Here is a 14,436-nt window from a genome sequence, read left to right as displayed (position 1 = left end):
GTCGCTACGTGATAGCAAACCATTATCTGCACTAGCGCGGGATAGGTGAATGCGGAGGTGCTGCTGTGTAACACCACGACATGCGGGGTCCACGTATGAACGCCATTGCTGATGATGTTGCAGTCTCAATAGCTTGTACCAGCCGCAGAGGCCAGAGGTTGCAGTGACTCAATACCGTTTATCGAGGATTGTTTGCACAACATTAATGAACCTTGGAAGTAGTCACAGAACGACAATGCACTACTCGCATAAAAGAAGAACCAAGAACGATACCCTGCACACTACGTATCCACAAGGCTAAGTCGTACGATAATTCTTGTGAGTATATGGTCCATTCAATCTCCCATTGGCCAAGTTGGACATCGATCGTTATGAAACATTGGGGTGAATCGTGCCCAATGGGGCATGAACGATGCCTAGTAAATGTTGTTGGAGGTTCGCGACTGTGACTCTGTCTTGCTGGTGCAACGACGAAAGCCAACTCAAGGCCAGAGAGCTCTCTCGGACCACTGCTGCCGTAGATATAGAGCACCGTCGTATACAACATGGAATGCAGTTGGTCGTGGAGGCGATAAGATTAGAGACGCGGAAATGACCGACCCGGGTCCACGTTCTAGAAGCTTGGCACGGGCCCGTTGAACAGGACTTGGAACCTGGAGGCGAGCGGACCGATATAGCGTCATAGACAACGGCCTTTAGACGACGGCGTGGAGAGTGCAAACGGGCTGTGAGTGTTTGATTGATGTGCGCGCGTCGTGTAGGCGCAGTGGCGCGCTGCTAACAGGAATGTGAGTGCCTGGCGTGAGAGGTGCAGGTGATGCAGGGCCACTTAAGCGGGGCGATAGGTTGGACGTCATCCGCGGATTCGTCTGATCGACCAGGCTGATGTGCGGGACAGGGACCGGCAGCGGCCTCGCACCAACCATCGAGACGTGCGCGCCTGTCAGTGCAGGGATGGCTGCCATGTTTGACGTGCATGTGTGCAGCCTGTCGCCTGTGTCGCGCCCAGCCTGCTGAGCTTTGTTGACGTCCCCTTATCCCCTTATAATGTCCGCTGCCGGTATGCCTCGCCCGCCTGCTGCAGGCCGCCACGATGCTGCGACGACTGCACCACGACATGGTTGACGAGAATGCCGGAAAGCTGCTGCGGAAGGACAGCAAGAGGCAGCGCGTCCTCAAGTTCTTCAGGGCCTTCAAGCAGAAGCAAACACAGCGCCAGGGTGAAGTCGCTGTACCTGTATGTCACCTGCTCCTTCTCTGTGGTGTTATCGTCACGATACTCGCACGATGATCAAGAAGCTGATAGCAAACTTTCCGACAAAGGCACCGCCCAAGCATGATGACGCTGCCCCGCAATCAGCCCCTCCACAAACACTCGATGTGATACCCCAAGAGGAACCGAGTGCCGCAGTCGATCATGAGAGCATGGCGCCTGTAGAAGAACTGGAGCCAGATCGCGTACCTACACCACCGCAAGAAACCAAGGAGGACAAGGTGGAGACTCTTGGTGAGGGCCAGCTTCGTACGCTCTTCGCTGGGGCCCCGCAGTTTGGCATCGCCAGGACAGGCAGTCGCTACACACCAACCGTCACTCATCCTTGGAACGCCGATGCTGTGCTCAAGGAAGCAGCCGATACAGTTCCACTTGCCGAACCCGCCTTCTCAGCCGCGACCCTACACGAACATCCATCCAAGACCTCACAGCTACCCGAGACTTCGAAACAGTACAATGGTTATCAGGTGGACGTGGTGGAGATGCCGAGCATGGTCAGTGCCCAGGGTATCGAGCCGGGGACTGTTGGCTTCTCGCATTTCCTCGAGCTACCAAGGTCTGACACGCTGGCCAGCGAGCTGGACCAGTCTCAGTCAAGTCAAGACTCCGCTGAGTCGGCCAGAAATAAGGACGTCATGCAGGCAACTCCTGAGCGACTGGGTATCCGTTCGGTGGACTTGAATTTGATATACGACCGCTTGGCTGAGTTCCAGGACATGTACGAGGCATTCCAAGACAGCCCCGAGCCCATGACGATCCTCAACAACCAAAGCTCTGGAGATCTGTACGCGAATCTATTCACCAAGTTCCTTACCCCTCCGGGCTACGACGACTCTACCGAAGACCCTACAGGCTTGCAGACACAAATCGTGGCCCTACTCAGGGTATTGGGACTGAAGGGTGTCTGGTACGACTTCAGCCTTGTCGAATGGAGGATAAGGCTTGGCCAAATACTGTGGAGTGAACCCGAGCCAACTTCCGAGCATGATCATCAAACCCTATGGACAGAGCGGGAGATACTATTACTGCAGATCACCTTGGCTTGCGAGTTGCTGCTTCGACTGGATGCCTTCACGAATGCAGATGCGACCGACGCTGAGATCCGACTTCGGATTGACGCAAAGGATATCGAAGGGTTTCTCAAGATCAAGACGAGGAAGGTTGACTGGGATTTGGTGCTCGCGCGGAGATTTCTCGACAATGTCGTCATCATGAGAGGCAATGATGCGCCAGTCTCACCCAAACCCAAACTACGTGGACTACTGTCACTGCTAAGCCAAGGCGCTCACGCCCAAATACCGCAGTCCGACCTCATCATACTTCCACAGCATCAATCCAGACAGCTCTCTGGGCTTCTTCACTTTGCGAAGACACTGCAATGGCCTAGCCTTGACGTGGTCTCGGTGGATTTAGCTCGGAAGCTTGGAGAGCAACACAAGACCGAGGAACCCACACCAGCGTCACCCAGCGGAAGGTTGCTCGACATGGCCACCCCTTCCGGCATCAGTGTATACGGCACGCCACTGCAAACACCCCTCGCTTCCGGTCAACAACTGGACAGCTACTTCGGCCATATCGGAAAGCCTGCTTTGAATCGCAACAATTCTCGTGCCCTGCGCATGCCACTTTCCCCCGTATCGACCATCTCGGAAAACGATGCCACGTCCAGCTACAATATCGGAGGGTGGCTGAGTCGGTCTTATCTGACCGGTCTTGTGCTCCCCGGAGAAGCCATGTCACACTTCCTCGTGTCGACCTTGCTTGAGAACGACAGCAACGCTATTGCCAACCTGGGAGAATCAGCAAACTTGTACGGCGGATTCACCTTTGGCGACAGAACCTTTTGGAGCAAGGCTTCTGTTGTTGGACGTATTCTGGCGTGTGCCAAAGGCTCTACAGAGTGTATGGGCTGGATCTCATGTCCAAAGCTGCCCGACAGCCCTGCCGACCGTTGGTACTCGATTCACAGCGAACTGCTTCCGCACGAAAACCGTTTACGACCAAGAGACGGTTCTGACACAGTCGCTGAAGAGTCAGCTATCGCGCCAGTCGATTCTCTAGCTTCATTGAGGTCGGAGGACTTTGTTCTTCCTCAGGATCCTGATTCGTACCTGGGTCCCTCCTTGGTCTTCTCGCAATGGGAACTGGTTCCAATCAACACGGACCTCATCGACGGTGACAGCTTGACAGGACCGCCAACCGAAAGTGACATCCATGCCCCATCGATGACGTTTGTCTCCAGAGGAGATGCAGTGAGCCACACCATCACTCTAGCCTACGATGCTCAATTTGTCACCTCTTTCCCTTGCACCACCGCAGCGTCTGCGCCTCCCTCATTCACGCATCGCCCCAAGGTTTTGAGGCGCTCCGGTACCGGGACCATTTCTAGGTCTTCTTCGAAACACAGCGTGACTCTATCACGCCGCAACAGCCACGGCTTTGAGCCGCTCCTATCACACCCCCCGGACGCCGCAGATATCGCGCCAAAGCGGATGTACGAAGCATCTGCCGGACCAGAAGTCGAGACACTTGCGACTAGCAGCAAGCCTATGAACGCGCATCCTCTACACCAATCGTACTCCTACAAGATCGTGCCAGTCACCGATGTTCTGGATCCTGACTTCTTACTGCCGTTCGAGCTTCACACGTCCAAGTCTACAGAGCGCCTACTTGATCTGTCGCGGAGCAATGACAGCGACACAGCGGAGACAATCAAGAATAACAAAAAGGCTGTGTTAGTACTAGATGCCAGGGCTTCGTCTGATCTTCAGTTGCTCGCACGAGCCTGGTGTGCAGAAAAGGGCCTTCATGCGATCGTGAGTCGTGTAGGAAGGACTTGTTTGGCTTGCTCCATTCGCGAGGCCAGAGGTTTAGGCATCCACATTGTGATCAGAGTATAGGCTGCCGCGTGACTACTTGGTCACTTACGCCAGCATTGGAGTTTTTGCTACATTTCTCAAATTGTCACATTGTCCTCAGGGCAGGGAGTTGGGGTTTGAGTTTTGCTACAGGCCATTATTGCGGGCGCGCATACAAGATACCCACATTGTGAATGAATACTACTTTTACTCTCCATTGCCCATGTCAAATGTTCCGTTGCCACGTCCTTGACTTGTTTGAGAATCGCGTGAGACGAAAATAACGTGTACCCACTTTCTGCGCGTGTTTGCAATCAGCCACCGCATTCACTCCTAGACCGCATGCCCCGTTTTTCGATGATAACTGTGCGATTGCAGAGGCTGTGTTTTCCTACCCTGAGACCAATTAGCAAGATCGGCGGCGCTCACAGCCACGTGCTGCTAGCCGAGGGGGGCGGGCTGTGTGTCTGTGGGTGGCCTGGCGTGCCTGATCTCACGCGAAGCGCGTTTGGACTTCGCGGGTCGAAAATCAAAAACTTCCAACACCGCTCACCAAGGCTCTTATCACGTTAGAATCTCTATCTACGACGTGTCAATTATCACTATCATACTTTTTTTTCTGCTCTCGACAGAATACATCATCGACCCTGACTTACAAGCTCACCTGGTCTCTTCTTACATCATCCTTCCTTCCTCCTTCGTTCAGCACCGACCCTCTACCACCAAAACTCATCCAGCAGTCGCCACTCTCTCCCCGCATCCAAGATGAATTACGCCCCAGTGAACCCCGAGACAGAGGAGTTCACACCCGCGCACGACGAGCCGAAAGACTGCTGCACACGATGCATCCAGCGGATCGATTGCACGCTGGCAGGCCCTTGGTGCATCGAATCGATTATTGCGTGTTTTGCGAGTATGGGAAGTTGTTTTGGCGATGCGTGTAGTAATTGTGGAGACTGCTGTGGTGAATGCTGTGCTGGGTGTTGCAAGGCGTTCACCTGACGCGGAAACATGGGAAGAGAGGAGAAAGAGGAAGACCCCGAAGAAGGTTGCGGTATTTATCATTCAACAAGCTCACTCTTGTTGAGGTATCGACCTGAACTACTGGTGTCGTGAGGGGTTCGTTAGGGGTCTATGGGTCATCGCAGAACCAGAATATGGCGAACCGAAGTCTGGCAGAGCGCATGTGAAAGAGAACGATGACTGAGAAAAAGGTGGGAGCGCGCCTGGAGGGCTTCGCACGCTGGATGAACGCGATTGCCTTCGACGCATGTCAACACGCCGACACGACAGAAAGCACTCGCCATTGCGACTTCCACAGAGACAGAGCACGTGCAAAATGCCATGCTGACGGTCTTTGACCTTCAAAGTGGCATCTGCTATACTCTTCCACTACGACCTTCCGCTCATCAGTCATCGCCTCTATCGTTACAGCACTATCGCTATCATTTGTTGGCATCGGGGTCCATCGACAACGTCATCAAAGGTATGTAGAGCATGACCTAATTCCGGACTGTTCTAATGTGATGCAGCAGTCATTTCATCTCATCCTCACCACCGGCATTCAGTCACTAGAGGCAGCACTTGAAGTATTCGCGCCTTGCTTTTTTCTTCGCAAAAACATCCACAGCAGGTACACCTACCTTTCCAGACACATAGCGTACAGTCCACGGGTCAATCGGCATCCCAATCATGCCCGGGAATGCAGGTCGGCGAGCTCGCCATATGCGCGGCTGTGGTAGATTCTACATAGACCGTAGGATATGTCCTAGATGTGGATCGACAGTATACCAGTTCTCCAGACACGCAGTTCAGACTTGTAGGACTTGTGAATACAACTTTATCTGGAGAAGTGAACCAGAAGTCGCACCAACGCAACCTCCTGCTCCACGTCCTCTTGGTCAGTCTGACTTAACTTTGACGTGCCGTACTGGGGCTGATTGAGACTAGGCCGCGGACTCGTACGCGTGTTGAGCGATATAGAAGATGGCGATGAATCTGATAATTCAGATGACGAAAGCCTGAGACCTAGGAACAGTATCACGACTGATGAGGGTTCTTTCAAAGGTCGCTCGAGTCCGAGGACCGAACCCAGAGACGACAGCGTCGTCAGTCTACTCAAAAACTGGGCACCATACACCTCCAAATCAGGCCAGGCAGACGATACACAACTGCCAGCAATTCCTCCAGTCAGCCTTGACTCGCTCAGCACAGTCCGCAATTCTCGACAGGAATCCTTCATCCCACCTCCACGATCCCGCATACACGTTCCAAGCAGATTCCGAAGGTACACCAACCGCATCCGCAGGGAACCCGTAGCACCTAGTCCGTCCGTGGTGACCGCCGATGCTATCAAGAGAGTACCTCGTATGGTCATGGTCAGACAAGCCTTCTGTCTCAATTTCATGCTCGAGGCACGGGCACGCGATCCACCAAGACATGGAGGATCTCTCAGACACCCATCTCCTGTGATCGAGCCGCGTGATCCTGACGGTGTGGTTCTGCAGCACTGCGCTGATCTTCACCATGCTCTTTTGCCGCTCGAGGGGTGGGAGAGAGATGAAGTGGTCGAGGAATGTCGAGCGGCTCAAGAGCGAGATGTTGAACGAGACCTAGAGATGGAATTACTCAGCATCTTCAGCCCCGACGCGCTGTTCGAAATCAGCGAGGCCGATGAAGTTGCTCTCCTACAGCCCGAACAGTCCGGTGTCGATGGCAGCAATGAGGATGGGGAGGTTACGCGTTGCGGGGAGGAGAAGTCTCTCCGCGATCTCATGCGGGAATTTTCTTGCTACACGTTCGTGCGTAATCTGGGTGCTGGGCTGAAGAACAAGGTACGCAAATGGAGGAGATAAGTCAGAATGCAACAACAGCTCTAGGCTGGACATGTGCGTTTGCGCGCTGGTGTCATTCGGTCTGTCGGAAACACTGTACTTCGACAACGCGTTAGAAACTAGTGACGTCGACTCTGAGAAAGAGCATGCTCCTGACCTGACATGTCTATCGCTCGGTGGAGAGTCGTGGTTAGCATGCAAGACAGACCATAGAGCTATAAAAAAAAATCTGAACACGCGAAACTTTCGAGTGCTGAAGGATTCTGATCGTTCTTTGTTTGCTACTTAAAGCAAAGGAATCGTTGTCATAATAACACGCTGGTGCATATGCTCCAACATGATTCCGTAGTAGATGTACATCCAGGTCGTTCAATCCTCCCATCTGCCCGCACCCAACGCCTAGCTTTCCAGCCGGGGAATCCACTTTCCAACCTCTCAACCCTATCTTCACCCAGTCGTAGTTTACTTCAGAGCCTTCTCCGCCTTCTTCTCCGCCTTCTCAGCAGTGTGCTTAACATCCAGCATCTCGCCCTTGGCCTGACCCTCGGTGTTCTCCAGACTCTTGTTGTACATGTAAATGCGGCCGACTTGTGTGGCACCGACGCAGAAGACGAGGAAGTTGACACCAGCCAGCGCGACGTTCTTGGGGCGGATGACGAAGCACCAGCGCGTCCAGATGGCGCCTGTGCACATGAGGGCGAAGTTCTGGGTGAAGGAGAGGGATTCGGCGGGGCGGGAGAAGTCGGAGGCGCCGGCGAGGACCATGCCCCATTTCATTACTGGGGCCCTGCTGGAGTGTTAGCATTTGTGCGATGGCTTGGGTGCGGTGCGGTGGGTTTTGGAGGTGGGTGTTTGCTGCTGCGGATGCGGATGCGCTTCGGAGAGTGCGGGGAGCTGGCAGCGCATTGCGGGTGGGCATGGAGGTGGTATGAAGGCAGCATACCAGAAGTGGACTGTCTTGGGACCGATGGGGCTATTCCAGAACTTCTGGAAGCCAGCGGGCTCAGCGCCCGCCGTGGAAGCATGTCGGCGGGCATTTGCGCGTTGGAAGAAGGGTCGGAAGGAGCTGAAGATGCGGGAGCCGGGGCGGAACGACATGATGGCGAGCTGTGTCCTGGACTCTCGAGGTCGGCGATTCGAGTGGGAGCAGGAATTGGGGCGTCGAGAGCGAGGTCGAGGCCTTGGCGAGTGTCGTGTGCGAGAGCCGTCGCGATGTCGGGCTCAAGCATGAGATGATAAATCCGGGACTATCGATGGGGGTGCTCCGACTGCTCTAGGCCCGTTTGGGCAAGGCGTGCGTCTGGCAGCTTGACGAACATTGAATGTCGCTGCCGGCCCAGTGACGACAGTCACCCATTGATACCCCCGCACACCAGTACCGGTCCCTACCATGGCGTCAAAAGCATTCGCAAACGGCCTCAAGGAGCTGAGGTTCCTGTTCTGCCAGACCAGCGAGCACAGCGCCGCGACAAGGTATGCGACAACCGAGTGAAGGAGCGCAACCCAACGCGCACGCCATTGCACAAGAGCAGGATAGACAGGACAGGCAGGATAGAGCGAACCGCGCTGACCGACTGGACAGGAATTTCCTCATGCGAAGCTACCCCGCCATGAAGAAGGCCAACCCATCCATCCCCATCATGATCCGCGAAGCCAGCAACACCCAGCCTACCGTATATGCGCGATTCGGTGCGTCACACCCAAGAACGACACACGAGAGCAATGCTAATAATCTGGGATAGACTTCGGAAAGGAGCGGAAGCTGTCACTGAAGGGCCTGGACGACAAGGCCATCGAACAACAAGTCACAGAGCTGGTGCAGAAGGGCGCATGAATACATACTGGGAAGGAAGGGCAAGTGAACAAGACAAGAGTCGTAGGTGAAGACGAATAGGCATACAAATAGCTCAAGAGAGCACAGCATAATAGCTCTGTATAGCCCGAATTGACCGTCTTCGAGAGTCCATTTCTCATTCACCCCGACTTCTAATTCCTCCTTCACCGTCACCATCCCATCTTTTGCGTAGCATATAAACTGTCCAACCGCCTCCCATCTTCCTATTTCCTCAGCCGCCAGAACCTCTTTTGCAGACTACATCCTCTTCATATCTCACAAACATTCTGCAAAACATCACCGAGACTACTACATATACTAATATGTCTCATCAAGTCCCCCTCCCAGGCCACCATGACGGCGACATCGTCGCCACCGAGCTCGACATCTTCACGGCCAGCGACGTGAGTACCTCCCGGCCTCTCTGTCATTTTTGTATCAGCACTGACAAAGTTACTTGCATAGCACCCCGCTCTCGCCGCCGGCCCCGCCGCTGATGCGCTCAGGCGTATCGAGCAGCAGTACCAGCATCTCGTTGAGTTGCTGATGAAAGAGAAGTCGGCTGCGGCCGCCCGGATCGAAGATCTGGAGACCACCAACGCCGCCCTGCTGAAAATCCTCGGCAAGAAAATGGCGGATGAGGTGAACGGGATCTTTGTGCAGACGCACATTGTGCCTGCCAAGAGGGTCGTGCTTCGGCCTGGAGAGGAACTGTGGTCTGGCATCTTCAAAGATGTTTGAAGATGGGGTTGGGTGGTTTGGTACTATTCTGATTCCCCGTCTTGTTTCCTCTTCCCCCCTCCGAGTTTTTGTTTTTTGTGTTTTTTTTTAGATAGATATCTCCCTTCTGGCATCAAATTCCATCGCGTGGTGTGCCGCATATCATGTCTACTTGGTGTGTGTACAGTGGTGTCTTCGTGGTTTTGTAATTTTGACATTGTGAATGCAACATGTTCTACATGCTTCTATATAAAACTATACCTCAAAGTACCGCATACATCCTCCAGAGTAGCAGCAACCGGCTCAATCCCAGAGCCATTGTAGTCCTCCCAGTACCACTTGTTCGGCGTCTTGAACTGCAGAAATCCCTCGACTCACATCACGCCCACCTGAGAACCTAGCATCATGTCCGCCTCAATGACATGTAAGCCCCAACAAGCCGGCTTCTTCAGCCGGTTTCGTCGCACCGACTCCGTCATGGGCTCACCCACAGGCTCTGCTACGCCTTCCCTGGCGCCCTCGCTCGCATCCTTGAGTCAGGACAACGACAACCTGGCTGCGACCAACACTCGCCTACAAAACCGCAACCAAGAGTTGATGCAGCAGTCTGAACTCAACCAGTCGCTCTTCCAACAAACTTCTGAAGAGCTCACAGCGAAGGAGAGCGAATTTATGGAGCTAAAGGAGAGGTTTCGCGACAATGCTGAAGCTACCAATGAGACTATCCAAGCTCTTGGACTGCAGCTCCAGACTCTAACTGAGCAAGTGGCAGACTTGCAAGACTTGCAAGACAAGGCTACAGACGCAGCACAAGACACTGCTACCGATCGTCATGCTCAACTAGCCGATCTCGAAGAGCAGCAACACCAGCTCTCCCTGGAAGTCGCCCATGTGCAATCCCCAACCCAAGAAGACGTCGACGACTTGATCTGGGCTAAGCTACAGGACAAGAATAAGACCATCCATTTCCTGCGTTGTCGACAGGCCAAGTCTGATAAGCGCATCAAGAAGCTGCAGGAGCGTTTGGAGGTTGAGCAGAATTTAGGGAGGGACTGGGTTGAGACTATCATGATGGTTAATATGAAGGTTAGGGCGAGGGCGAAGGTGGGGGACGATGCTGATGCTGGGGTGTAGATGTGGGTGATACGGCTTAATGGTATGGTGTGGTGATTGGCATATAGTAGTCGGACTAGGAGATGTTTACATAATGCACTGTACATTTCTCGCAGTGTTTCAGATCTATTTGTCGTCCAAATCTTCACCTATTAGTTCTTCGTTATTCGTACTCTTCTCTCTACCTCCCCTCAACGCTAGCAGCTTCCATCAAAGCCCCGCTTGTCCATGCTGCAATGCCCGTAGCACACTTCACAGTAACACCCTCGACGTCAGTCCGCTGCGCCTCCTGTTCAATTCCCAACAAGATGACCCCGAGGTGTCACGTAAGGCGAAAGACGCCACCAATGTATCGCGTAGTCACATGATCCGTCATGTACTGCTGTTGGGTCAATCCTTGTTCCGTGCTGGACGCCACCAATAATGCTTCTCAGGCACATCACATACAAATGCCTGTGTCGCTGCTGAGTCGCTCGAAAACTACGATAGCGTGGTCGACTAGGTTGATGCCTGCTGGTGTCGGTGTTTCGTGGCACACGTAGTGGGCTGTCAGGCGCCTGTCTTTGTTGTGTCATCGCCCGCCTTTGGTCTCCGAGACTCCGAAACAGAATGTACCTGCATATATGGCTAATGCCAAGATGTATGTTGCCGCCGTCTTCGTGCTCATTCGGCTCTTTTGCCGAGTAGGTGCGCAGATGATCTGCATGCTGCAGGGTATTCCGAACGAAGTAAGAATTGACGACGGGTACTGTATCCATAGAAGATTATTTGCCCCGTTTGCCTTATTTGAATGGCATCAATGACCTGGTCATGACGCGTGTGCCTTAGGTGGCAGTGTAACTGGATCGGTTGAGCTGGCTTGCTTGGTTGGGGTGCTAAGATCCTTGTTTGATGTGGGATTGTTTTGTGGCGAGACACAATCGGAGGCCACTGATCTGTGTGTTCCTGGAAAGTGTCTCGAACTGCGATAGCGTCATGCGGTATTTTCAGTCCGCTCTTCCGTCATACCTACTGTCTGGCGCTTGGTCATCGCGGCAGTCAAGCGAGAATACCGAAAGCATCCAACGTTACATCGGCCGAGCTGTACCTTGTTTGAGCAACGACCCAATACTCGACCCTGGCGGCGCATGCTTGGTCAACATGATCACGGGATCATGGTAGCTCTGTTGCTCATGTGCACGCCCGCTGAGTATCGGACGGCTGCAGCTTACTAGCTTCCTTGGGTGGAGGACTGACATGGATGACGACAACTTGGAATGCAAGCCACAGACGGGACCTTGCGGTAGGATGTGATAAGTCGCATGATCGACGTACTGAGCCAACTCTAGTTGCATTAGATGTGTCTGCAAGTTCTATCATCGGTCTTCCAAGCATGGATCATGCGTTCTGTAGCACCTCTGCGCTGTAAAGCGGTTGGCTGCTCTGACAGCAGGCACTACAGTCTGTGGCTGCTATCTGACAGCCCGTGTATTCATGACTATAGTACTGTAGCCTATAACGACGTGCCTTAATTTCGAAAAGTTTATCAACATGCAAGCCACCTCGAGGGGAATACGAGTGTATGTCGTGCGCGCACGTTGATACTGGCCGCCCGGGTGACGCATGTGCGATGGTTTGAGCGCACAAGACCGGTGAACTCGATTGGGCCGTTTTGAAACGAAGTACAGTCGTTGATGTCTGAGAGTTGGTGGACTGGCTTCTTATCGCCAAAAGGACGGCTCAGTGTGATGCGAATGAAGGTCCATTGGAGTAAGGTCGATATGTATTACGGCAATATGCTGGAAGCATTGAGTGTCTTAATGCCGTGCTGGAGCGTCAGATATGAGTCCTCCGATTGGGCTTTTTGGTCCGAGATTGAATGCCGCTTGAGCCTGATTCTGAACATTGTTGAGCGATATGGCTAGTTTCGCACCTTGTACCTCGCAACGCCAACTCCAAAAACAGGCATTACGAAGCAAACCCAACCTTGAAATGCGAACATTAAGTTTCCGAAGTGAGAACAACATATGTAAGATCTGTTGGAATGGCTGGTGAATGCAGAACATGACTGGAGGCCTGGTTGTGGTTCAACCGAGGAGGACCTCCCATTCCCACTCTTTCATGACGCTCAACCAATGCAAGCGGCTTTTGACTGTCACTCCCGAATTCTGGGAGTCTGTGGTACCAGACGGTATCGGCATCCCGTACGGTGTTTCTCGTGAACCGAAGTCGCGATCGGGGTCGTAATCATCGGGATAGGCGTCGTTCTCGCAAATAATGGATGCGTCTGATGAGAAGCTGTCGCTGCGCAAGTGCTCCATATTCGTGCTTGTACGCTCAAGCGCATGATTGTCGCGTCGGTTCCAAACTTCCTTCGTGACTTCCAAACATCGCTCTATGATCCCCAATTTCATTCTGGTAGACATCATAGACCAGCGATCTTTGACCCATTCCCGTTCATCCGGCTCAGTCATCTCACAGCCAGCAGCCATCAGAGGGTAGATGTGCACGATGATCGAGCGTGAGCGTGGATGAACGGTGGCCAAGGCGCACAGTACTTTGTTTGCGAGCACGCCGGGTGGCTGGGAAGGAACCTCAGGTACGGCTTGGTGAAGATAGAGCAGTGTTGCGTATTGATAAGCGATCGCAGTCTTGATAGCATCTTGCGGACTTGTTGTCTCATCTTCTGGTTCTTCAATGTGAGAAGGCGGGGTCCATTCCTCGAGTTGAGATTTCAATTGCACTGCTTGCGATATGATGGTGGGTCCGTTGCTATCGGATCTCCGTACTTTCCTCACCAGATTGGCGACCCGACCAATGATGGGGAAGAGCGTGTGCGCGCAGCCCATCAACGGGTCAAGAGTAGAGTCGGTGTCTCCAGCAGCATATATACTTTCTCTCACATTGTCGACATCGTATGCGTCGTCTTCGTCAGCGGAAGTAAGGCGAGCAAGAACGTCCATGTAAATCCAAGTGTTGCAAAGAAACTTCAGCCGAGCCCATTCTTCGCCTTGCTTTGGCATAAGACGATGGTTCATGAGTGCTTGATTGATCAAGATCTTAGCTCCTTTGATGTGGTTGATGCCGGTACTGATATGCTGGTCCCAAGATTCGGCAAAGGCCAGAACAAGTGTAGTCGATATAGCTGCGTCGACACGCATGTTTTGAAGTCCAGCAGCCAATGCATGTACGGCGCTCCGCATATGATCTATACCCTGGATGCGCAAAGTAGGCATATCTCTTGCCTGATGGAAGGAGGTCATCGATGCGATGGCATGATAGAGTGCGGGACAATCCCTCGTTAGAGGCCAGATGAGAGTCCGCCATGGGTTCTCTGTAGGCCCGTCCTTCAGTGACAGTACGCCGCACGTGTCCCTATGATAACGCCGTGTGAGTGACTCCGCCGACGTCATAGATAAATGCACCTGGGCCGGGATCTTGAAGTCGGGAGAATTCGAGGAAGACCCTGATGAGCTTGGTGTTGTGGGCGATGGTAGCCACATCACGCAAGCTGCAGATTCGTCAATCTTATCGCGTACAACTTCTTCATCGACATCGTCATCCAATGGCGCTGGAGGCGTCATACCAGAGGGCTGATAGAAAGCCTCATGCTGAGACACAAAGGAAGAGTATTCCTCCGGTGGCACATTTAGATCTGTTCCTGGGAGTAGGAGGTCTACTATTCGGGGAGATTGGCCTGACGAAAGGCTTGAGTCAGTATTCGTATTGGCTCGTGCAGTAGTCGTACTTTCGGCTCCAATAATGCCAAATGGCTCGAAAGAACCTGGCGCATATGACTCCACTGGTGATATCGACTGAGAGATG

The 14,436-nt window shown here is 53.2% G+C and overlaps 6 protein-coding genes across 6 annotated transcripts; 4 read left to right on the top strand and 2 right to left on the bottom strand.

Moving 5' to 3' along the window:
- Positions 1 to 1,117: 1,117 nt before the first annotated feature.
- Positions 1,118 to 4,173, top strand: J4E84_002019 (uncharacterized protein; the record flags this gene model as incomplete). Its single annotated transcript, XM_049384648.1, has 2 exons — positions 1,118 to 1,237; positions 1,324 to 4,173. 2 exons carry the CDS (start codon positions 1,118 to 1,120, stop codon positions 4,171 to 4,173), a joined length of 2,970 nt encoding a protein of 989 aa, XP_049248004.1.
- A 3,254-nt stretch (positions 4,174 to 7,427) lies between these two features.
- On the bottom strand, positions 7,428 to 8,063 carry J4E84_002018 (uncharacterized protein; the record flags this gene model as incomplete). Its single annotated transcript, XM_049384647.1, has 2 exons — positions 7,428 to 7,752; positions 7,909 to 8,063. 2 exons carry the CDS (start codon positions 8,061 to 8,063, stop codon positions 7,428 to 7,430), a joined length of 480 nt encoding a protein of 159 aa, XP_049248003.1.
- Positions 8,064 to 8,355: 292 nt separating this feature from the next.
- J4E84_002017 (uncharacterized protein) lies at positions 8,356 to 8,799 on the top strand (the record flags this gene model as incomplete). The annotated part of the gene is given in 3 exon segments (XM_049384646.1): positions 8,356 to 8,438; positions 8,455 to 8,654; positions 8,708 to 8,799. The coding sequence occupies 3 exon segments, from the start codon at positions 8,356 to 8,358 to the stop codon at positions 8,797 to 8,799; spliced, it is 375 nt and encodes a 124-aa protein (XP_049248002.1).
- Positions 8,800 to 9,122: 323 nt separating this feature from the next.
- Positions 9,123 to 9,540, top strand: J4E84_002016 (uncharacterized protein; the record flags this gene model as incomplete). The annotated part of the gene is made up of 2 exons (XM_049384645.1): positions 9,123 to 9,203; positions 9,265 to 9,540. 2 exons carry the CDS (start codon positions 9,123 to 9,125, stop codon positions 9,538 to 9,540), a joined length of 357 nt encoding a protein of 118 aa, XP_049248001.1.
- A 384-nt stretch (positions 9,541 to 9,924) lies between these two features.
- Positions 9,925 to 10,653, top strand: J4E84_002015 (uncharacterized protein; the record flags this gene model as incomplete). Its single annotated transcript, XM_049384644.1, has 1 exon — positions 9,925 to 10,653. One exon carries the CDS (start codon positions 9,925 to 9,927, stop codon positions 10,651 to 10,653), a length of 729 nt encoding a protein of 242 aa, XP_049248000.1.
- A 2,045-nt stretch (positions 10,654 to 12,698) lies between these two features.
- On the bottom strand, positions 12,699 to 13,772 carry J4E84_002014 (uncharacterized protein; the record flags this gene model as incomplete). The annotated part of the gene is made up of 1 exon (XM_049384643.1): positions 12,699 to 13,772. The coding sequence occupies one exon, from the start codon at positions 13,770 to 13,772 to the stop codon at positions 12,699 to 12,701; it is 1,074 nt and encodes a 357-aa protein (XP_049247999.1).
- Positions 13,773 to 14,436: the final 664 nt, after the last annotated feature.

Source organism: Alternaria hordeiaustralica (genome assembly GCF_023758085.1).
Source record: "Alternaria hordeiaustralica strain BMP 2776 chromosome Unknown scaffold_2, whole genome shotgun sequence".
Taxonomy (NCBI): Eukaryota; Fungi; Ascomycota; class Dothideomycetes; order Pleosporales; family Pleosporaceae; genus Alternaria; species Alternaria hordeiaustralica.
The sequence above is the reverse complement of the archived record's forward strand: the minus strand, read 5'-3'. Positions and strand labels throughout refer to the sequence as shown.